This window comes from Danio rerio, chromosome 5 (assembly GCF_049306965.1).
Source record: "Danio rerio strain Tuebingen ecotype United States chromosome 5, GRCz12tu, whole genome shotgun sequence".
Taxonomy (NCBI): Eukaryota; Metazoa; Chordata; class Actinopteri; order Cypriniformes; family Danionidae; genus Danio; species Danio rerio.
In genome coordinates this window covers 41204383-41229352 of record NC_133180.1, presented here as the reverse complement: position 1 = coordinate 41229352, position 24970 = coordinate 41204383, and the positions used below count along the sequence as shown (strand labels likewise).

General features: G+C 34.8%; 1 protein-coding gene across 1 annotated transcript; it reads left to right on the top strand.

The window, feature by feature from the left end:
* The first annotated feature begins 2266 nt into the window (after positions 1–2266).
* snx18a (sorting nexin 18a) lies at positions 2267–21880 on the top strand. The gene is given in 2 exon segments (NM_001100006.1): positions 2267–3716; positions 20859–21880. Coding segments are annotated over 2 exon segments (1704 nt in total). The 3' UTR covers positions 21113–21880.
* Positions 21881–24970: the final 3090 nt, after the last annotated feature.

Genomic DNA, 24970 nt, shown 5'->3' with positions numbered 1-24970 from the left:
AATTTGCATTGAAGCGCGGGCAAACTCTTGGCGCGGTAAAGAAACAGGAAGTGACGTAACTACGCAAACCTAGAAAGTTTTTCATTTCAACATTTAACTAAGTTTAATTTGACAGGAATATGGATAACTTGGTTTGTTCGCTATCATTATTATTATTTTTAATTTTAGATATTGTAAAAACTGCTTTTATTACAGTCAACTAATAGACATAACACTTTATCAAAAGAAAAAATATATTATAAAATTATATATTTGAAAAAGAAAAACATTTCGCAAAAGAAAGAAATTTCACAGAAATGTCTGCTCTTTTTATTCTTTCATTTTCTACAAGTTTCTTTGGTTTTCCCCCACAAAGAGATCCAAAGAGATGTGGCATACTTTATGTGAATTGGGTAAACTAAAATTACCATTGACCTTGGTGAGAATTTCCACCAAGGATAAAGTATTTTGTCAGCAAATCAAATATAGTTCCAATATAATATAAAATAAGTACAATGAATAAAAGAAATAAAAGATGATCAGTATAGGCACCCTCCAGATAATTTTTTTTACAAAAGCTGTATTTCAAATGATCATTACAAAATTCAGAAGTTATATCATAAGTACAGTTTATATGTTTATATGTAAATCCTACAAAAATGTTTTTGGAGATGTAGAATTTGTATGGTAATTAATTAATTATTATTTGTAATTCCTATCGATGATTTTAATTGTTATTGGTTGTATTTATTTTATACATAGAATCATAAATGTTCTTATCTTCTACCATTATACCATTTTATTAACAACAAATACAGAATTATCCATTAATATACAAAAAATAGATGCCAGAGTGAACATAAAAAAACAATCAGTAATTCAAAATCTTATATTCCTTAAGAATATTACGTCTTCTTTGCTTAATTGCTTTTTTTATTAACAATGTTCTCCAAACTTGTGCAGTAGTCCTTAGTATCTTGAAGGAAGTGAACAAAATTTGGATTTGATCCAGTCCATTTTTTTATGGATTAATTAATTAATTAATTAATTAATTGGACTAGAAATGTAATTCTTTTACATGTATTGACCTAAAAAATGCAACTATCACAATTTTGTAACTTGAATACAATATTTGTTTTCCTTCTAAGAAAATTTTCCAAATCCACCCAGAAAATCCCAGTATATATACAATCACAAAACATGGACAATAGATTCCTTTTCCATGCAACAAAAATCACAGGAATAGTCAATATCCAAATTAAATCTCTCTAAAACGTCTTTAGCTTGATATATACACTGTAAAATTTTAAATGTATCCTCTTTTACTTTGTTATTTATTCAGTTTATTTCATAAGAAAGCCAAGCTATATTTAGTATATTTATGAGTATAACTTTGTTTAATAATATCAATATCTCCTTAAAAAAAGGTTTTCTTTAACATATTTTCCTTCTAAAGATTTATTTCCATACTCTCTTATAAAATGAAGAAGCTGTTGAGACATGGCATCAAATACAATAGCATACTCCTTTGGAGTAACTGGAAAACCAAATTTATCTAAAAATTCATTGTAAGATAAATAATTACCATTTAAATTTAGAAGTTGTCCAACTAATACAATATCATTTTATTACCAATTTTGGAAGAAGATTTATTTTATATTGAATACATCTCTTATTCCAAATAATGTACTTGTTTGGGGAAATTTGTGCCTAAATGCCAGCATCCAGGCCAATAAAGCTTGTTTGTGATATTCAGCTAATTTGTCCTTATCTTCTACCAGAAGTGTCTGGACATTTACTCCATGACGTAACCGAGTGTGGATGTAAAGAATCACTTCATTGTAAAGATCTCTTCAGACGAGCCGATTCGCTGAAACCAGTCAGTCTTGGTTGTATTTGATTCGTGCTGCCTGCTGCAGAGCTCCGCCCTCGATTACCCGGACTGGTTGAGCTCGGCGCCGCTGTTCAGGGTGAGTGAGTGAACACTGCGGTCGGTGTGGGACGGACAGACAGCACAGCAACGGGCGGTAAACTCCACTGATGAAGAAATGACTTCTTTCCACAGCTTTGGGGATTTCGATCACGCGAGCTGATTGACAGACAGCTTATCATATGACCGGTGTGAAGGGAAGGAAAAATAGTGGGCTTACGGTTCCCGCAGGGGCGCGCAAGTTGTTGTCAAATCTGCGGGTCAGTGAGTGAGTGAGTTTGGGTTGGAGTTAGCTAGCGTATACGCTAACCTCACACGCTTGGATATTCAACGCAGCTTGGAGAGACATTTGGTGTCATGGCTCTGCGAGCGAGGGCTTTGTACGACTTCAATTCAGAAAACCCCGGGGAGATATCGGTGAAGGAGAACGAGATCGTAACTCTATACAGCGAGCAGGACATTGAGGGCTGGCTGGAGGGGACGAACAGCAGAGGAGCGAGGGGGCTTCTGCCTGCGTCCTACGTCGAGATTTTGAGGAATGACACGGTCTCGTCTTTTAACAACAACTCTCGATATGCCAACGTTCCCACTGGTGCTTTTGAGAGCTTTAACAGTACACCAGCATCTACTTTCTCAGCCTACCCTGCACTACCTCAACAACAACAACAACAGCAGCCTCATCAAGGGACTCCAGCCAGTGATGATGACTGGGATGATGACTGGGACGATCACTCATCCATAGCCGATGAACCAGGGGTTGTTGGTGGCGGATACAGGAATTATGAAGGAAACGGACCCTCTGGCTACAGCATCTCTACATCGTCTATGCCTAGAGGTGCACAGCAAGCCAAAAGTTCAGCCACGGTCAGCAGAAATCTGAACAGGTTCTCCACTTTCGTGAAGTCTGGTGGTGAGGCGTTTGTGCTCGGGGAGGCGTCTGGCTTTGTGAAGGATGGAGATAAAATCTGTGTTGTGATGGGTCAGTATGGTCCAGAGTGGCAGGAGAATCCATACCCGTTCTCTTGCACTATTGATGACCCTACAAAGCAGACCAAGTTCAAAGGCATGAAAAGTTACATTTCCTACAAGCTGACACCGACCCACACGCAGAGCCAGGTCAATAGAAGATACAAGCATTTCGATTGGCTCTACGCTCGATTAGTGGAGAAATTCCCTGTGATCTCGGTGCCACACATCCCTGAAAAGCAAGCCACCGGTCGCTTTGAAGAAGACTTCATTTCTAAAAGGAGAAGAGGGCTGATATGGTGGATGAATCATATGACCAGCCACCCTGTGCTGGCCCGGTGTGATGTTTTCCAGCACTTCCTCTCGTGCTCCAGCACAGATGAAAAGGCTTGGAAGCAGGGGAAGAGGAAAGCAGAGAAGGATGAGATGGTCGGTGCCAATTTCTTCCTCACCATCAGCACTCCACCAGCTCCTCTCGACCTGCAGGACGTTGAAAGCAGGATTGACGGATTCAAGGTCTTCTCCAAGAAAATGGACGACAGCGTGATCCAAGTCAATGCCACACTCAGTGAGTTTGCGAGGAAGCAGATAGCTGGCTTCAAGAAAGAGTATCAGAAAGTGGGACAGTCTTTTAAGTATCTGAGTCAAGCATTCGAGATGGACCAGCAGTCATACTCCATTGGTTTGAACCAAGCGATTGCATACACAGGAGAAGCCTATGAAGTTATCGGAGACTACTTTGTGGAGCAGCCTAAACAAGATGTGGACCCAGTGATGGATTTGCTAGCCCTGTACCAAGGACACCTCACCAACTACCCTGATATCATCCATGTCCAAAAAGGTGATCTTTACTTATTTTTTTTGTGTGTTATCAACAGTAGGAAAATATGCATGATTGTGTTTTGAGGCTTGATAGATAACAGGATCACTTGCTTTCAGAAGTTTGTTTCTCTTGACTGATTTGTTTGCATTATGCTGCGTTGATGGGTTCACTGGCCGTGCTGGTTTCGTCTGACTGCTGAGTCACATGGGGTGAGAGCTGTTGCTGACGTGCTGTGTGTGCTTTTCCTGTGGTTGGTAAATCAGACAAATGGGATGCCAAGTCTGAAACTATAGACACGCTGCATTGTTCAAGAAGGTTGCTGGGAGAGTTTCAGTATGATGTCATTCAGTCAGAGGCATTGATTTGAGCGTTTATCTTAGTGGTAAATTCTAGTTTAGTGACACATCTCTGGCATTGGCAGTGCACTTGATCATAAAAAATAAACTTTCATTTGAACTCGTGTTGACATGTACTACTAGAGTTTTTTTCTTTCATCAAGAATCATGATGCAACTCTCCATAAAAAAAAACAGAATGCTAATAAAGCCCGGAGAGGATATAACACCTTCAGATGTTTGATTAACTACTGTAATATTTGTGATGGGCAGCAACGTGTATACATGCTAGGTTATAAAATAATTTTTGAGATCAACTTTCTTTTTTCACTCAGGCATTTTAATTAGTCTTTTTAAACTTAATATTGTTAATGACAGGATCAATTGTAATGTTTGCTGTGTTTTTTTCTACAGCTGAGCATTCTTTATATTTTATGGCAGTTACATCAGCCAACATGATTTAAATAATCTATCTGAGCTTTAATCCACAGTAATTGTAAGACATTTTTAGTGTTGCAACTATCCAAGCTCAGTGGAAAGATTTCCTTTTGATCTTATTTGAAATTCTTATAACAGTTTAAATTTAAAATGTATTGATTTAGAACATTAATAATATTTAAAATAAACTACATTATTATTGCTATATAATGTATTTCTTAATATTATTTATTATAATTCAAATGTAATAATATTTAATATTTCATAGTTAAAATAAGGATCACACTACGGTTTTTGAGTCATGGATTGGACCTTTTTTAGGATCAGCAAAAAGGAGGAAACAAATGTCATTTGCTTTCCATTTATACAAAAATATTACTGCAAAATGCATTGATTTTAACAAACAGAACCCAGAATCTGTAATTTTAATAAAAAATAAATAAATTTAAAAAAACAGCTGAAAAAAGGAAAATATTCGATACGAAAAATGATCTTTGCTACTGTTGCTTATAATGCTAAATATGGAAATCTAACATATTGTACAGCAGATCATATTTATTTTTAATTAATGATTTTAAATTCACACAAAACTTCATGTTTCATTATAGGTGGATCATTTTTGAAAACTTATTCAGTGACATAATTTTGATGGTTGTGTGCCGCCACCCATTGGTTAAACAATGTAACTGCTACAACATTCACCAGCATCAAGTTCTAATAAACAGTGATTTTAAACTTAGCATAAACTTCAGTGTTTGTATCTGAACTATAAACTATTATTCCAGTACCTCTGTGTTATTTAATTGTTTGTAGCTAACTGAAAAAATGAAAAACTGAGTCTCTCTCGATCAAACACAGATTTGAATGCAGCGATTCGAAGTATTAATAAACATGCAAATCATTATCATTCATGTTGCGCAGATTTGAATTGAGATCACAACCTTTAATGTTTAATTGTACAGCTTTACACTGAATACATTAATGCAGGCTAAACAAACAGTGACAGTAAACACTTTTATTTAATAACCTAGGAAAGCATTTACGTCGGTAAAGCATTTTAAATTATTTTTGATCAATTTAATGCAGACTTAAATCAATATATTAATAAAAAAATTGATTGATATGAATGATATATATATATATCATTCATATCAATCAAATTTTTTATTATTATATAGATTTAAGTCTGCATTAAATTGATCAAAAATAATTTATATTTGTAGTTTCCTTTCAAGTAATTGGACAAAATTGTTTTTTTTTATTAATAATAATATAAATAATAATAAATGTATCCTCTTTATATATTGGTGCAGGATTTTATATCCACATAGTCTTGTTTTCAAAGAGTCTGACTTTTATGCAACACTCAATTTTACAAGCTGTTTGCGCAATCTGCTTGTAACTCATCACCGCAACATAAGCCAATAGTGTTAATGTCAAACTCCAGAGAGACTGTCTGTAAGATGCAGGATTGCAGTGTTTGCTGTCTTCCTACAGGATTATAGTGAATGTTTTAATGCGTGTTGTTTAAAAAATTAGCTTTCTTTTTATGACTATCAAATGTGTAAACCAGATGTTGAATGAGTTCCAGATTGGTGTTGCAGACACACAGCTCTGTCACTCTATTATCACTGTACAGTGCTTTGGAAAAACTGTAATGCTGTGTTGTATGTCCAGTACAGAGACCTCAGACTGTGACTGATCCAGACAACTGTCTAGCACTGAGGTCACATACAGCCGTGCTCCATATGGCATACCTGGCCGTTCACCAGAAGTGTGATACATTTTTAGGAAATTCATATCACTATTATTCAGATTATCATTAGGGCTGCACGGTTAATTGAAGATGATTGTCCTTTGCATTTTAGCAGTATGGTTTTGTAACCAATAGTAAATATTGTACACATGCTTCCAGATGGAGCAGCATTTACTACGCAGAGATGAAATTAATTGTGTAATAAATCGCAGAACATTTTAATGAAATCTCAATTCTCAATATGTGATCGTCGTTACAGCTGTTTCAGTAGCTTTTAAGTAAATGATGGCTCTAAATGCTGCTACTACTGAAAGCATATGAAAATACCACATTTATTAATTTATTTATTAATTTTCTTTCGGTTTAGTCCCTTTATTAATCTGGGGTTCCCACAGCTGAATGAACCGCCAACTTTTCCAGCACATTTTTTACACAGCGCATGCCCTTCTAGTCGTAACCCATTACTGGGAAACATCCTTACAAACTCATTACATGCAAACACAACAGACATTTTAGCTCACTCAATTCACCTATATCACATGTCTTTGTACTTGTTGGGGGGAATAGGAGCACCCGGAGGAAACCAACGCTAACATGGGGAGAACATGCAAACTCCACAGAGTAACGCCAACTGACCTAGCCGAGACTCGAACCACAGACCTTCTTGCTGTGAAACGAACGTGATACCCACTGCGCCACTGCATCACCCATACCACATTTAGAAACACGTTTATACTCACTTCATAACTTCTTTGAGGGGATGTGGTTTTTTGCACAGAATAAAGCATGAAACATATTTCAAATGCTAAGCTGTGTTAAAGCCGTTGCATTATTGTATATGAAGGCAATGGGAAATGTCGTCTTTTCTGCGTTCAGGCTGTGGTTTTACCCACAATTTCACAGTTAACTTAAGCAACTGTGAGCAATTAGCACAGCGAAGATGAATCTATAAGTTCTGAAGAAACAATGATTTAGAACTCGAATGAGTCACTACAAACTATGACCAAAGCTGTCCACATTCTGCCCCCTCTGTAACGGAATAAATGCTGACATCAAATCATGATGTCTGACGGCAAGCAAACTGAGAAACACAAGACTGTCAAATCCCCAAACGAGTGAAGGAGGGGATATGATAACCACTTCCTGCCTCATCCCCCATAGACTTGTAGTCTTCTGTCTGTTTGAGAAGAGATAATGCTAAATCTGGTTATGAATTCTGCTTATATAGTTGCGTTTTGGTTTGTGTTTTGATTTTGTTGTGGTTTCATTTATCCTATATATAATTTGCCATCTGTTTATGAATTCCCTATTCATCTCCCTTTTAATAAATGGTGGAATGAAAATCAATACTGTAAAACAACTGCACCACAGAAGCGATGCTTAAATTACTCTACAGCTAAACCACAACATAATGAGTAAATGACAAATACAACTTCTGCTTTCTAATAACCTGTGTAACCCAGTGCACGTCCTTTTAATTTGTAATTTTTAGGTCATCATAATGTTTTTTTAATGATGATGACGTTATTTTTTTTTTTAATACACATGAGCAGAGCTTGTATTGATTTGCGCCAGTATAGAGCCTCCATTAGCAAAGGCAGTGTCGAGAGCCATTAGTGACATTGGTGTAAGGGGGCCTTTTTTCTGTCACTCATCTATGATGTGCTGTGTAAAATGTCATAGTGTTTGTGGTTCTTATGACAATGAGAGGAAACAATGACTCAGATGGTTATTAGCTGGGAAAGTTAGCACTTTGCATAGACCCTTAAGCCCACTGTCAAAAAGTCTGTTTGTCACATTTCCAGTGTTTAACTTGTCTAAAAGTAGCTATGTTTCCATCCACCTGTTTTTATGCACATTTTGGATTATCACATAATAAAGCCTGATGGAAATGCTAAGATGTGAATACATTTTAACAATGTGCATAGAAAAGTCATGTTCTTTTGTTAAAAGAGATCATGTGATAATAAAAATGGGTGCAGTAGACGGCATGAATGGTTGAACCAAAAGGCAGACTACATTGTAAAACATCTGAAATATTGTTTTGGTCAATCAATAATGCCTTAATTAAAGTTCTTCATCACAGTGGTTCAGTATTATTATTACTTTATTATTATATTATTATCATTATTATTACCTCCAGAACTGTCTTGAGCATCTGTGCTCCCAAAGAGCATCTCACACCTCCAAACGTTACCACACGCTCATTGTGTGTCTTCATTGTCTTCTGAGGTGCAAGTTATTAGTTTAAACTTTATTAGTATAAGTTTATTATATTAGAAAAAGACTCACACAACTTCTCCTTCTGCATTATTCCCAAGTCTTTTTATGCGATATTCCAGTTTTGCACAGAAATTTAATCTTTGGTTTGACACACAGCTATTGACTCTGATCATTCAAGATGGAGTCTAAAAAGATCTATTTTAGAGTAACTTTTCTCAGACAAACTTATCTTCCTGAAGTCTGTCTTTTAAAGAAGTTTAATTATTGTAGGATGGAATAATTTGTAGGCTTGTCGTTTCTTTGAAACACTGTGACAGTCTATTTTTGTCAATCCAATCAAGTCATACTTTCCTTTTAACCATCTGCAAATGATGTCACCTACTCATTTTTGTCTGTGGAACACAGAATATTTATCATATAGTCAGTCCCTTTTTCATACAACAAAAATGCAACTAATATAGGTGAGCATCTTTGGAAAGTATTCCGATTTTGAAAGTTTTTTTTTTTAGACCCATTTATACAGTGATCGAGAGAGTTTAATGTTCTGCAAACACATGCAATCACAAAAAATGCTAGCAAATTAAGAAAAGATCTTCATCAGTTTGACATCACACGTGCTGCAAATCCTCACAACGCAAGCACATTTAAAAAATTTTTACAGTACAAACAATTTACGCAAATGCACTGGACTTTCTCACAACGCTTGCAAAATCTTTAAATGTTTCAAGTGGACCCTAAAACATGACAGACATCGCTTTGCCGTAACTATTGCTCAGTGAAGTTGTAGGTTATCTTTTAAAGGTGAGTTTTTTTGTTTTTTAATGTTAACATTCTGATTGCTGTGTCTTTTATATTTTATTAGCCTAAATAATCATCACCTAAATAGCTCGGTCTGTCATGCTTTAGAGTTCCCTTGAAACATTTCCATTGTGTTTCGAGCTATTTGAAAGTGTTGTGAGAAAATGCAGCGCATTTTTAAAAAAATGTGTGCACATTAAAGAATTTGCTGCACATATGCTGTCAAACGGATAATATCTTTTCTTAATTTGCTGGCGCTTTTTTTTGTAATCACGTGATTTTCCTAAATTGCAGCACATTAAGCTCTCTCGACCACCGTACATTTATTCAATAAGAACAATATTATATAAACTATATAAGTACTACAATTTAATATAATGAATATTATTTTAATATGTAATTGATGGCTGCGTTGATGCTGATTAAAATTTTAAGACAAAAATTAAACCCATTTAATATGTTTATTTAGAAAAAAAAAATTAGCAGCGTAGAAGACAGAGCAGTCGCTGAAATGGACTGGCAAATTACTAGCAAATGTCTTGTAATTCACAGCTGATTACTTGTGTATTGTCTTTGATGCTTGTGAATGTAATGGTGCATTTCCAAAGCAAATTAGATTTGCTCTTGCTTTTGTTTTTTCCAGTGTTCTGTATTTGCCTTCTCATTTGTTTGAAAAGCCAAATCATTTCTTTCTTTTTCAGATGTAATCCTCCACCGGGTTATCATCAGAGCAAAGTCCCATGCAAAATGTCACTTTATCTGGATGTGTCTAATATGGTCAGAGGTGTCTGTAGGAAACTTGTGTTCACTGGATGTAGTGTAATGGCAGGACTAGGTGTTGTGTAATAATGTATTACGTAATGCCTGAAGAGGTTCTGCAGCAGCTTCATAGTGGCTCAGTCGAGCGCAGCTTCCCACGTGTTTCTCCTCCTTTCTCAGTTTGTTTTCATACTGTGTTCTGCAGCCCTATATGGATTTATTAGCCTGTTTGTTTAATGTTTCACCTCTTAAAAGCATTTCCTATATGAAATGGTTCGATATAAATGTAGCTTAAGTGAAGTCATAATTAGATGGACAGAACCTTTTTTAATAGTGTGTGTGAATGATGTACAATTTATTTGATTTAGGTATGTAGCCTATTTTAAGAATAACTGAGAACCTTCTGTTATCTGATAAGTAAGTGGTCTCCTTTCTTGCTATGGACACATCTGTTGAACTTCTAATGTCTGTATGTATGTGCGTGCGTGTGTGTGTAAAGGTCCTGAATGATATAATGATAAGTCACACAAAAAAAGTTCACTTTGAGTAAAAATACTTTAGAAATACCTCATTTGCAGTATCTTTTTATGAAAAATCCCAATAATGGCTGTGCTGCTAAGAATGCTGTTTTGATAAAAAAAAAACCACCCCATTCACACAGGGCTTCAGCGTCAACGCTTGACTGAAGGCTTGTCTAAAGTTGAGTAAATGACAGCGATGAGAAAACACCAGATAAGTTAGTATATTACCCGCACTGTAAATTAACACATTAGCATAGTTGTAATAGTTAATTCACAGTGTGCTTGTAAATTTTGCGAGTAATACTGTCAAAATTACAAAGCCCTGCAAATTAATAATTACAATTGTGTTGTAAAACTATGGCACAATTGTAATTGTTAATTTATAGTTTACTTGTCAAAACCAACCAAAATTCCCAGTAATACAGTAAATTGTACAGCAATTTTTGTATCTATGTATCTAATGTATCTATTACTCACCTTTGTGTTGTTTCAATCCCCTGATACCTTTATTCATCTTCTAAACACACATTAAGATACTTGAAATAAAATACAAGAGCTCTCTGACACTCTATTAACAACAATAGTTCAGGCCGGTAACATAAAAAGCTCAAAAAAGGAACTTAAAACATTGTCAAAGCATTTCATGTGAATTCAGTGGTTAATTATCTGAAGCTCAAAGAAGTGTGTGCCAAAATAACTGTAAAATGACTTTGTTCATCAATGTGTTCTGCGTCAGATTAAGGTGCACATTTACTACTGGTAGGTAATACACCGCTTACGTGTTGCATTCCTGGCGCATTCGAACAAAGCTTTATTTGATTACAGTTGAATCACTGAAGTCACATTGAAATTATTTGACAATGCTTTTGGTTCCTTTTCTGGACTTTAAATGTTTCTGGTCTATTGCTGTCTGTGATGAGAGAGCTCTCAGATTTCATGGAAAATATCTTAATTTGGTTTCCTGAGATGACAAAAGGACTCAGGGGATGAGAATGCCATGAAGGTGAGTTATTAGTAATAGAATTTCCATTTTTGGGCGATCCCACCATCTAATTTGTCATTAGCATAAAGTTCAACCAACTTCTTCATCTTTGTGTTAAATTGAGTTTATTTACTTGTGTTTTGAGTAAATCTGTTTTCAAAATATTTTCAGTATGAACTGTTTACATCAATACAGAAGAAAAGATCTTTCATTACTTCTGTATTATTGTGACTTTAAACAATATTAAATATAAAAAGTGCAATATTTTATGTGTTCAATTAGTCATGACTATTTTCTAAATGCACTTTTAGCATCAAAAGTGTAAAAAGCAAACAAATAATACCACTAGGGCTGCACAATATATTGTTTCAGCATGGATATAACAATGTGCACATTAACAATATTCACATCGCAAAGATATTCAATGCTGAGTCTAAATTATAGTTGAGGAGCTACAGAATTGTCTTTAATCACTGTATTTATATGAAATTTATATGATTTATATATTTTTGTCTAGTTTCTAGTCTAAATATCTACATTTCAAAGCAAAAATTTAGCTTGTTTAAAGGAAAAACTTAATTATTTAATTTAAGGATAAACAATATTTCACTTGCTCTAAGAATGTTTTGATATTTGGACTGGATTCAAGACAAAACAATGTAAGAAAAGCAGTTTTTTATCTATTGTGGTTATTTATTTTCCGTACCTGAATACTGTTTGTCAAATAGAGCTTTTCAAACTATCTTGTGAAACGATATTTGTATCTCAATATTTATCCAATATTTATCGCAGAAAAATTAAATATTACAATATCAAAATTTTCCAATATCGTACAGCCCTAAATCCCACACACTATTAATACTTGCTCAAAGATTTATTAACTTTAGCATTTCAATCATCTGACCTTTTATTAGACATTATTACATTCATTAAAACTTGGAGCAAATATTGATAGAGTGCAGTCTGCTTTTTTACACACGTGTAAAATGTGATTTCTTTTTTCAACTCGGCTATCATTTCTTTAGGTGTGCTGAGTTTGAACTAACTGGCGCTGGGGCTGTGGGATTAATCAAAATCGAATCGTTTGAAATGTTTCGATTAGCTAATCGCAAGAGGCTGCAATATAAAATGTATGTATTTGTTTGTATTGTATGTATTTGTTGCTTAAGAAGCATTAATAGACAAATTAATATAAAAGAAAAATAGGACATCGGTAATGTGGCAATATTTTGGTTTTAAAGTCACAGACACAGAACAAAAACAGAAATTGGTAAAGATTTGTTGCGACAGCACGAGGAACCTAAAAAAAGCTCCACAGGCGGCTATTAAAGTCTACTGAAAGTATTGGCATTGACACTCAATCTAGTAGCTAGCAACAGCAAAGTACAATTTCAAAGTTGTTTCAGCCATGTTAGTTTTTTTTTTTTATATAATAATTTTTTTAGGGGTTTTTCACCTTTATTTTCATAGGACAGTAGAGAATTTAGACAGGAAAGCACTGGGAGCAGAGAGATGGAAAGGATCGGCAAAGGACCTCGAGACGGGAATCGAACACGAGTCGCCATGAGCACACCGGCGCTACATGTCAGCGCGCAGCACCACTAGGCTACTGGCGCCGACAGCCATGTTAGTTTGTTGAGTGCTCTGTATTTTCATAATTATCATTATTTTTTGTTTGTATAATAAGCTACACTCTCTTCCTCATTGGAGTTCAACTTGTTTACAGTAAGGTCATTTTATTTTTGTTTACTGTTTGCTCTAGAGAAAAATGTGTGTCTCATTTCAGTATTGAGCTGAAGCTTGACTACAAAATGAAATCACAAATCAAATCAAAATCACAATATCTGTCAAAAAATCTAAATGAGATATTTTCCCCAAATCGCACAGCCCTAACCGGCGCATTTAAAAGTGTAAAAACACTTTTGTGGTAGTTGGTACGTATGTCAGGAAAGCAATAGCTTTGTCCACACCAAAAATAACATTCAAAAGAACTTCGCACTTCCACTCTAGAGAAGAAAGGCTCAGTCTGCTGATGGTGAAAAAGCACTGCAAAAATAATTGAAGTGCGCACTACTATTCTGAAAATGATCTTTGTGACATATTCAGAAATGTGTAATTCCCCAACTCTAGCTGTATGACACTACTGTCTTGCCTGTAATATTTCTTCTTTGACCTGATCTTGTCTTCCTGAATGCACTTGTCTTTGCTCTTATGTGCTCTTTTGAACTGCTCCCTTGTAAATCTGTGCGTTTGAGGAATTTCAGGGATCTAGGTTACTCTAAAGCGAGGTCTTTTTTTGGCCAGAAGGCAGAATGTGAAGTTTGGGGGGGATGGGAAGTTGTTTGGGGAATGTCTTGCATGTTTTCTCTTCACTGTGGAGGGAATTTAGCCATCTGTGCTCAAATCTTCACTGATACACACAAGTCTTTCAGAGGGTGGAGGATTATATCATGATATCTGAATTAAATTATAGACTCTGTAGCACTTTTTGTCCTGTATTTGACACAAACATGAATGTTTTCAGGAAGATTTGGAGAAACTTGGAAACTAATTTCTTCAAATTCACAAAAAATCATATTAATTTCTTAGCAGTGTAGTGCAACTGTCATTCTAGCCTACTTTAACTCTCTTCTTTGTGTTAGTTTGTATTATATTAATACACTTCTACAGTTTCACTTCTTTTTCTATTCGTTTTCTGGTTAAACTTCTAATCTTTATTTTTAACTAGCAGTTTCACTTCTAGCTATATGCTCTATAGGCTGTATGCTGACAAGAAACCTTGCTTGAAAATTGTCAGTCATCAGGATTTGTACCACAGAGCCACTTTCTCAAGTATGTCTGACGTAAGTTAACCAGGAACATTGACTGAATGCCTGAGCGAGGGGCACAGGATATCTCCACTCCCAAAGACAAACACAATACACTCTACCGCTCAAAAGTTTCAGGTCAGACATTAAATGGAGTAAGTCTCTTTCACAGCTGCACATATTTGAAAAATACAGTAAAAACAATAATTGTATCAAATATTATCGTTTCAAATAACAAATTTGTCATTATACATTTTTTACATGTGATGGCAAAGGACATGTAAAGTCTTTAGTGTCACATAATCCATCAGAAATCATTGTAAAAACAGCATTATAAAAGAAAATGGGACATCATGAATGTGACTTGATCAGTTTAATTAATCGAAGCTGAATTAAAGTATTTTTTGTTTGTTTTCTACTATCTATTTTTGAATGGTAGCATACATAGAGGATTTACACAATGTCCAAAATTTCACCTATATTCAGCTTTTTACACCAGTATTTTATTGCTGAGAGAACTAGTAGTGATTTCTCCTTCTAGTCTCAATCATCTTAAGGCAGAAGATCCTGTTTAATGACTATGACCGTTGTGTCAAGTTGCTCAGTGTGACACTTAATGGCCTTCATTGTCATTTCCTGTCATTGTAATGTGAACCAGTACGCTTGACATTCACTGACATTGTTGGAATTTTTATGATGGTCATTACAACCTTTGTTGCAAGTCTGGAGACGTGTAGTCATCATCAGCAACACTTGATTGTAATTGGTCAATCGTGGTGAGCTTAAATGTTTTCTTAAAGAATTTCTTTTTTTACGCAGGGTAAAAAAATAATCTCAAATGAATATATTTCACAGTATGTCTGATAATATTGTTTCTTCTAGAGAAAGTCTTATTTGTTTCATTTCGCCTAGAATAAAAGCAGTTTTTAATAATTGGAATAAACATTATAAGGTCAAAATTATTAGCCCCTTTATATATATTTTCTTTTGAACAAACCACTGTTATACAATAACTGGCCTAATTATCCGAACCTGCCTAGTTAACCTAATTAACCTAGTTAAATGTCACTTTAAGCTGTATAGAAGTGTCTTGAAAATATATATAGTCAAATATTATTTATTGTCATCATGGCAAAGATAAAATAAGTCAGTTATTAGAAATGGGTTATTAAAACTATTATGTTTAGAAATGTGTTTAAAAAAAATCTCTCTATTTAACAGAAATTGGGGAAAAAAATAGGGGGCTAATACTTCTGACTTCAACAATACACACACACACACACACACAATATTTTTACTTGATTTAAGAAATTGACATATAGTTCAACAAAAAGACAAAAAATAAGAAAGGTATTTTCTTGCATGTGCATATACCGGAAAACTGTTAGATTTCACAGATAACTGTCAAATGGAGCTATTTAAACCATCTTGTGAAAGAGTATTCATATAGCAATATATATAGCTGAAAAATAAAATATCATAATATGTGATTTTTCCAATATTGTGCATCCCATATATATATATATATATATATATATATATATATATATATATATATATATATATATATATATATATATATATAAATTGCAACCAGAATTATTAGCCCCCTGAATTATTAGCCCCCCTTTTATTTTTTCTTCCAATTTTAACGGAGGGAAGACTTTATCAACACATTTCTAAACATAATAGTTTTAATAACTCATTTCTAATAACTGATTTATTTTATCTTTGCCATGATGACAATGTTTATAATATTTGACTAGTTATTTTTTAAGACTTTTCTATACAGCTTAAAGTGACATATAAAGGCTTAACTAGGTAATTAGTCAAGTTATTGTATATTGATGGTTTGTTCTGTAGACTATTGAAAATATATAGCTTAAAGGGGCTAATAATTTTGACCTAAAAATGGATTTTAAAAAATGTAAAAAGTGGTTAATTCTAGGCGAAATAAAACAAATAAGACATTTTTCAGAAGAAAAAAATATTATCAGACATACTGTGAAAATTTCCTTGCTCTGTTAAACATCATTTGGGAAATATTTAAAAAAGAAAAAAAATTCAAAGGGATCCTAATAATTCTGACTTTAACTATATAATAGAATTATAATATTGAATGATCTTTTATTTAATTTACCTGACAGACATTTTAGCAAATTAAAAAAGAAAAATCTGAGTGACCTTATCATGCCATCTCGGTTGAACTTTTAAAAAGGGCTGACTGACTGTTATATAGTCTGGTGATAAACCCTCCTTGTTTTTATTCATAAAATTGCACTTTAAGTGTTTTTTGTTATTTTGCCAAGTCATTTCCAATAAGATATGAGCAGTCCTGTCTAGCGCTGATATGCAAAAAAAGTAGCAGTCTGGTACAAACGAGTCACATCCTTAAGAGGAAAACATGTGATTTTACTGCATTTTAATGAACTTCCATGTTCTGTGAGCTTGCAAGACTTTTGCAACAACGGCAGGGTTGCATGCAGCTGACGCATATCTTATTACTTATTCACTTCCTCTTGTAGACAAAAGCTTGATAACACTGAAGTAATGATCTATTACTTAATGTTAATTGATTTACTAATGTGAACAAACAATGAACCATTCATTTATTCATGATGACATTGAATAACACATTAGTAAATATTGAACTATGATTAATAAATGCTGTACAGTAGGGCTGCACAATATATTGCTTTAGCATCAGTATATGCAGTGTTGAGTCTGGATCATAATCACATTTTGCAAGGTTTTTTTTTAGGCCTGTGACTCTGTGAGGGTTTTAAAAGCATTCAGGCATAACAAATTGTACCGTTTGTACCTTTGACAAATAAACAATTATTGATTTTAAGGAATTGTTTATAAAAACGAAGACCATACAGTATTGTTTTATATTTGATTATTGAATTACTGTATACCTGAATACAGTTGGAAAACAATAAGACACTTTATTTAATAAATACAAAAAATTAAATTTGTATTTTTTTTCTTTATTGAATTTCTCTGTGCTCGTAGATTTTGTTATATTTTATCCACTCCCCTACATAATCATCCCAATCAATATAAAATTATTAAGTATTTTCAAACAGTCATTCAGCTCATCTAAATGAAATTGAATTCATATCGCTATATATATATATATATATATATATATATATATATATATATATATATATATATATATATATATATATATATAAACTATATATATATAACTATATATATATAACTATATATATAGCTATATATCTATATCGCAGAATGAAAAATATCGTAATGTTAGATTTTTTTCAATATCGTGCAGCCCTACTGTACAGGATTGTTCATACTTCATGTTAGTAACATTAACTGTAAGTATTTAACCAGCATTCATTTCAAACATGCATTTAGAAACGCGTATCATAATTATATTTATATCACAGAAGAACTAATATCGGACCTTGCATTCTGACAAACTTGTTCTGAATTTTCTCTATTACAGTTTTTAAAGTATATAAGTATATATTTATATATAGCCCTTCTCTGTATTCCCTTCATGTACTTTTGACCTTACCAAACTTTGAATCCCCCTGACAAATATAAACATGGCATCTTTGAAATGTAGCATAAAGGTGCACTGTAAAAAACGATTAGTTATTTTACTTAAATTGGTAAACCTATTTCCTGAAGGCTAATCTATACTTAGGCCCAATCTCAGTTCTAGTTTTGTACCCCATACCCCTTCCTTTTTCCCTTCCCCTTGGCCCTTGAAACAGCAGTGTGAAAGGTGACAGCACTACAGCACCATCATATGTCATCGCGATCTCTTACTTCATACTGTATGAGATCAGACGATCACGACTGTTGTAGTTATTCCAGTTGTGTTATTTTTATATTTTATTTTATTTTTTAAGAAATCACTGAAGGCAACGATTTCAAGTTATCATAATGATATCATTTGGCAATAAGGTCATAACTATGTAAACACACCAAAAACAACAGTAACATTATAGCAGACACTGTAAAAAGCTCATTTCCAGACATTACTGACAGGGTATTCGAGTGTCAGAATGTTGTTGAACTGCTGTACAGGAGTTATGATTATGGATTATAGTTTGCGAAATTTAGCAGTTTTTTTTTTTTCAGCTGTTTTTTTTTTTTAAAGCATGACGGTTAAACACGAAAGCCATTATGAATATGTTAAAACGTATGCTTATTTGATGTAAAAATTGCATCGTTACTTCCGGGTATAGCTATGCTGCCGTTGTGGTTGGTGTATTATGGGAAATTTTCTTACCCCTTGGTTTTGAGTGTGGTCCTGAAAAATCTTTGTTCAAAGGGGTATCTACCCCTTCCCCTTAGCCCTACAACTTCTAGCTAAAGAGAATTAGGACACCCCTTCACGTGAACATGCAAAATGAGGGGTAAGGGGAAGGGCTAAAGGGTAGAATTGGGATTGGGACTTAGGACCTACTCACACTATGCCATCCGTACCGTGCCCAGGCCCGTTTCTCGGATCGTTTGAGTGCGCTGAATCCGGCTCAAGCACAGTTCACTTGGCCGGCCCTGGCCCGGTTGGAAGAGGTGGGCCTGAGCGCGGTTCACTTGGGCTTACGTTTGTAGTGTGAGTGCAAAACGCGCCAAAGCCCGAAACTGAAAGCGAGACGTGACTTTTAAGGGATTGTTTCATATGGATTTATTAATCATTCCTACTGTTCTGCTGTGATTGTAGGCTTGGTTTTGGTGGTGAGTGTGGGCGGAGCCATTAGCAAAATGTGGAGTGTGGCTTGAATGACAAGGGTCCTGTAGTGAAGCTCCAGTTGGATAGTTTTTGTGTTTTTTTGCATGTTCTCCCTGCGTTTGCGTGGGTTTCCTCTGGGTGCTCCGGTTTCCCCCACAGTCCAAAGACATGCGGTACAGGTGAATTGGGTAAGCTAAATTGTCCGTAGTGTATGAGTGTGTGTGTGTGTGTGTTTGTGGATGTTTCCCAGAGATGGGTTGCAGCTGGAAGGGCATTCACTGCGTAAAAATGTGGTGGATAAGTTGGCGGTTCATTCTGCTGTGGCGACCCCGGATTAATAAAGGGACTAAGCCGACAAGAAAATGAATGAATAAATGAATTTCATCAGTGAGAATTGTTTGTTTTAGCTATAATTTTATATCTTTCTTTTTGTGCTTTGTATTGTGCAGAATGTTGGTCAGCCTTTAAAATTGACATTAGCTATGTTTGCATCCAACTATTTTTATGCACATTATGGACATCCGCATAAAAATGGTTGATGGAAACGCCAAGATATGCATATATATTTAAATGCACATAAAAAACATATGCGCATAACTGAGAAGGATCAACTCTTTATTCGATAAGAATAAAATTCCAAATTCCAGCATGCGGTTTAAAGAAGTCATGTGATTTTGTTATAAAAATCACGTGATGATAAAAACGTGTGTTAATGGACAAACTAGCAGGCTGGGCACAAAACGCCTAACAACATCAGAATTAGTGTTATTATAGTATTAATTACCTCCAGAACTGTTAAAAGCGTTGGTACTCTGCATCATTCATTGCATGTATTTCATGTTGGCATTGCCTTCTGAGGCGCAAGTCATTTATTAAATAAAGAAAAGATTCATGCAGCAAATTCTTTCATTTTAAAAGTATTCTTTAATATTAAAAGTAAAGCAAAATCTTTACTTTTAATATTTATCACCTGTTAATCAGAAAGTGAGGATTTTATTGTCTTTGACGCTATATATCTTTGTCTTATATGCGATATTCCAGTTTTGCGCATAAATTTAATTCTCATCTTTATATGGAAACATACTGTAGCTACTGACTTTGACATAGAAAGAACATAGAAACCCTACTGACTGCTAGTGCTTTAGAAGTGTTGTTATCAGAGCAGAGAATTATAAATGCATGGCTATGAACAAAAGTATGCACCGGGGGTACTGCAATCATGCAGAAGTATAAACCAGGCTTTAAAGCAACATATTGACTTCACTTAAAAAGAGAGTAAACACAATGGAATTTGGAGCCGTTTACTTTGCTTATTTTTTTAAAATCGTGTACATCATTTTCTTTATTTTAATGCGACGGTTTCAATGCATCCTAGTCGTGCCATATTGTACTTGGCAAAGCATTTATTCAAACAGTTATATTTCTTCAGAAGTATAGACGTGTATAAGGTCGGTGTAATTTTGCCAAGTAGGATGCGACCTTAAATCTAAGCTCATTCTGGAACATCATTCCTACTTGAAAATGTATTTCATACTTGATCCTTACCCCTAAACCTAACCCTAACTGTACATTATTCCCAAAACCAAATTGGGAAAATTAACAGTTGGTTAACAAAGATGTAGAAGCTTAAAATAAACTGTAAACATTTCCCTTAAATCTGATTAGAATGTTGTACCAGGATCAACAGAGATGTTGATCCAGGAACATTTCCTACTTGGGGAAATGACACTAACCACATGTATAACCTGTTGGGCTGTTTAACATCCTGCTGACAGTATCTGAGTCAATATTTAGTCTTGTTGTGGTTCTGCTCTTTCCACAGGTGCTTTGACGAAGGTGAAGGAAAGCCAAAAGCACGTAGAAGAAGGGAAGATGGAGAGCCAGCATGCAGATGGCATCAGGGACCGCTGTAACATCATCTCTTTCGCCACCATGGCTGAGATCCAGTACTTCCATCAGACTCGTGTGCGGGACTTTAAATCCCAGATGCAGCATTTCCTACAGCAGCAGATCAGCTTCTTCCAGAAGGTCACAGGAAAGCTGGAGGAGGCGCTGCAGAAATATGACAATGCCTAAATGAACGACATCCAAATTTGACCAACAGTGTTTCTCTTTGCCTGGACAGAGTGCCAGGTGAGGGTTAGCCAGCCGCTAGCAATATATGACAAACCAAGAGTCTATAATTTTATTAAAACTATCCCCATGCAATGAATGTCCAACACAGGGAACTGAATGTTGTTTGGGGTGGTCCTATAGTGAGATGGCGATAATGATCGTCTAATCTGTTTTCCTCGGAGGACGGAGCGAGAGACCATGGAATGACTTGGATCCTGCTATTTTTAACGATGTCCTTCACACAGATGAATGAGAGATTGACACGACTTGAGGAGCTCACTTGGCTTCTCACTGCCACGTTTCAAACACTCAAGACCTTCTTAGCCGTTCTTAGATGTTTACAGACCTTACAGAGCCACTGTCAACACTGTTGTGCCTTTCAATCTGGTCTTGTTGTTTTTTTATATATATAATTTCTTAAACAACAAAAAAATGATATATTATTCTTATTCTCACATTTGTTTTTACAAGATTTGATTTTATTATCTTATTAAAAAGTCACCCCTGCCTGAAATGGCAGGGCAAAGGAGTAGCAGGCTCATATTTGGAGATAAGCGTGGGAGTAGCTGAACACAGTGCCCTAATTTGGTGTCCCTTCTGTATTATTTCCCAGCCCCCTTCCCACAGTAATATTTTGGGTCCAATGCAGAACAGAATGTGCACTCGAGGGAAAGCAGTAGTGGCTGTAAGATGACCTCTCATTACTTGGAGACAGTTGAGCAGGTACCTAGAAATATTTGTAAAAAGTGGGCTGTAAACAGGAAGCACGGCACACTCAGGGTAGCTGGAGCTCATTTTGGAAACTTCAACCCACCGTTTTATCGGCTAATGGTATGCTATCCAGTTTGTTGTCTACTACATACTTTTAATTATCATTGTGTAAAAATGAACCACACCTAGATGTGCTGAAAAATGTCAAAGAAAATTCCAAATAAACCGTTCCCCTTACTGCTTGTTGCATCAAATGTAAATAGTATGTGTGTGTTTTTAGATAGACGCATTCAAACACCACATTACTGAACTATAGGGTTTCTTTTTCTTTGGTTAATTCAGTAGATTATTAGAGCTGTTGGCTGGAAACATCACATCCACATATTTTTTTTCACATATCAGTTCTATTGGTCACTCTTTGTCTTTCCATGAGTTATTTAATCAATGAGCTTGTTACTAACCTCATAGTGCCATCGATTCCTCAAACTGTCTGCAAAACCTCACATAGCTCCTCCTAACCTTTATTTGAAATAAAGTGCCACACATCATATTGAGCATCAGTGCTTTTTTTTTGATAAAAGGGTAAATAAAGAAGAGAATCCAACATTTTTGGGCCTTAATAAATACTTTTTCTGTAAACACTAGTGTTTTGTGTAGTTGAGGATCAGATATGAACATTTTAGTCTAACATTTGCCAAAGTACATTCTTTAATAGCCTTTGCACAGCGTTGTTGTTGTTATAAAAAAATATTCTGACTAAAATAATGCAAGGACATGAGAAACTGAGCATCCACTTAGCTACTGTTAATTTAAAGTGATTAAGATGTTTTGGATTAAATCCGAAAGCTCTCTGACCATCCATAGGCAGCAAGGTTCTGGACTGTTTAGAAAAATACCAAAAAACATAGTAAAGTGTGTCTTTAGTGGTTCAATCTGAATATTATCAAGCTACAAGAATACTTTTAAACAAAAACAACATTTTTATTTAATAGTTTTATTTTCTCAGTGTCAGTATAGGGCTCACATTCTATAAGGAGCACTAAACGCAATAAGAGCACAACACTCGCATGAATGCGCCCACTATACTGACACTGAGAAAATGAAACTATTGAATAAATATGTTATTTTTAATTCTTGTGCACACACAAGTATTTTCGAAGCTTGATAATATTCTGATTGAACCAGGTATGGTCAAGGCATGTGGTCTGTTTTGAGGATGTTTGTTGGTATTCTCTCTCTCTGGAACTTTGCTGTCTGTGGAGGATGAGGGAGCGCTTAGATTTCATGTCAAATATATCTTTATTTGTATTCTGAAGGTTTCTCAGTCGTTTGGAATGACATGAGCGTGAGTATTTAACAACATAATTACATTTTTGGCTTTTTTAAAAATGGATGTAGATGTTAGTGTCAGCACTACATGTTCACGTTGCACATGGTAATAGCAGACGCTTGTAATTGTTCACTGGCATCAACAACAAAATAAAACTCCAAAATTCATCACTTTAAATCCTGTTTACAAACAAACTCGCTTTGTTTTTGAATGTGATTTAAAATTTAAAAATTTAAGCTAGATTAAATATTTCATTTTTCTAATAATACAATCAGTAATTATAAGCTTAGATTAAATGCCATTACATTTTTTTTGTTTTGCATACATTTTTTAAATCTCTAATTTAATATTTAAAATATAAATATAATATATAAGATATACAGTAACTTAAAGGGATAAATCACACAAAAATCAACCTGTTTGAATTTTTTTTTTGTCAAGCAAAAAAAGAAGACATTTTGAAGAATGCTGAGAAAGCTTGTCTTTTTTCCTGTGCACAACAAAAAATGTTTTTCTTACTTAGATAGTCTTATTTTTAGTCCAAATATCAAAAAATTCTTATATCAAGAAGCATTTTCTAGGCAAGAAAAAAAATATTGTCTTGTTGTCAGAAATAACATGCCAATAATAAGTGAGTTTTTCCTTAAAACAAGCAAAATAATCTGCCAATGGGGTAAGCAAAACAATCTTGTTTTTCCTTTTGAAATAAGATTATTTTGCTTACCCTATTGGCAGATTGTTTTGCTTGTTTGTTGGAAAAACTCGCTAAATTTTGCCACATTATTTCTTTAAACAAGACAATATGTTTTGCTTGTGTAGAACATTCTTCTTTATTTAAGAATTTTGGTCTATAATATCTATATAAGATATTTGGTCTAGAAAGAAGAAAAAAATCTAAGTAAGAAAATCTTTTTTTGCAGTGTGGAAATTTATGAGGAACACTTGAAATTGTGTATATTTTATTTCAATTTGTTTTTTCTGAACTATCCCTTTATTATGACATATATTATTACATGCATAAAAAAGTATCTAAGCTAATAAAAACTATTTATTATCAGCCCATTTGCTACTGTTATTTAATTATCAGTCAGCAATTACCGTGAGTGAACAGTGATGTTTCTGTTGCTGATGTGGTAATGAGAAAAGCGTTCATTGTGTATAGTGACAAATGGCCAAGCCGTGGGAACGCAGACTGTTTGCCAGACCGGCCTGCTCTTAGTTGGCCTGGGCACAGCCGCTTTTCTCAGTACTGGCTGTAAACACTGAAGCACGCTCTGCTTTCAGCAGGACGGGTCTCCGGGATCTCTGCCAAACAAGCCTCCTCGCACCAACCATGGGCTATTCTGCCTCAAAGTCCTCATTTCACTCAAGCGTTTAGAGATTTCCAAGATTTACAGAAAAGCCCACAATGATGCAAACCATCACTATCAAACTAGTCCAGATACATAATGTATCCTGTTGTGATTGCAGCTAATCAAAAATAAGGACGCAAGGCTAATGAAAGTAATAACGTCATTTAAAGGCATAGTTCACCCAAAAATGAAAATTCTGTCATTGTTTACTAATCCCCCACTTCCAATCCTATTTGAGTTTCTTTCTTTTGCTAAACACAAAACAAGATATTCTGAAGAATGTTGTGAAAAACCAATTCACAACATTTTTTTATTCCTATATGGATGTCTATGGGTGACAAGGTGGTGCAGTGAGTAGCGCTGTCGCCTCACAGCAAGAAGGTGGCTGGTTCCAGCTCTGTCTGGGTCAATTGGCATTTCTATGTG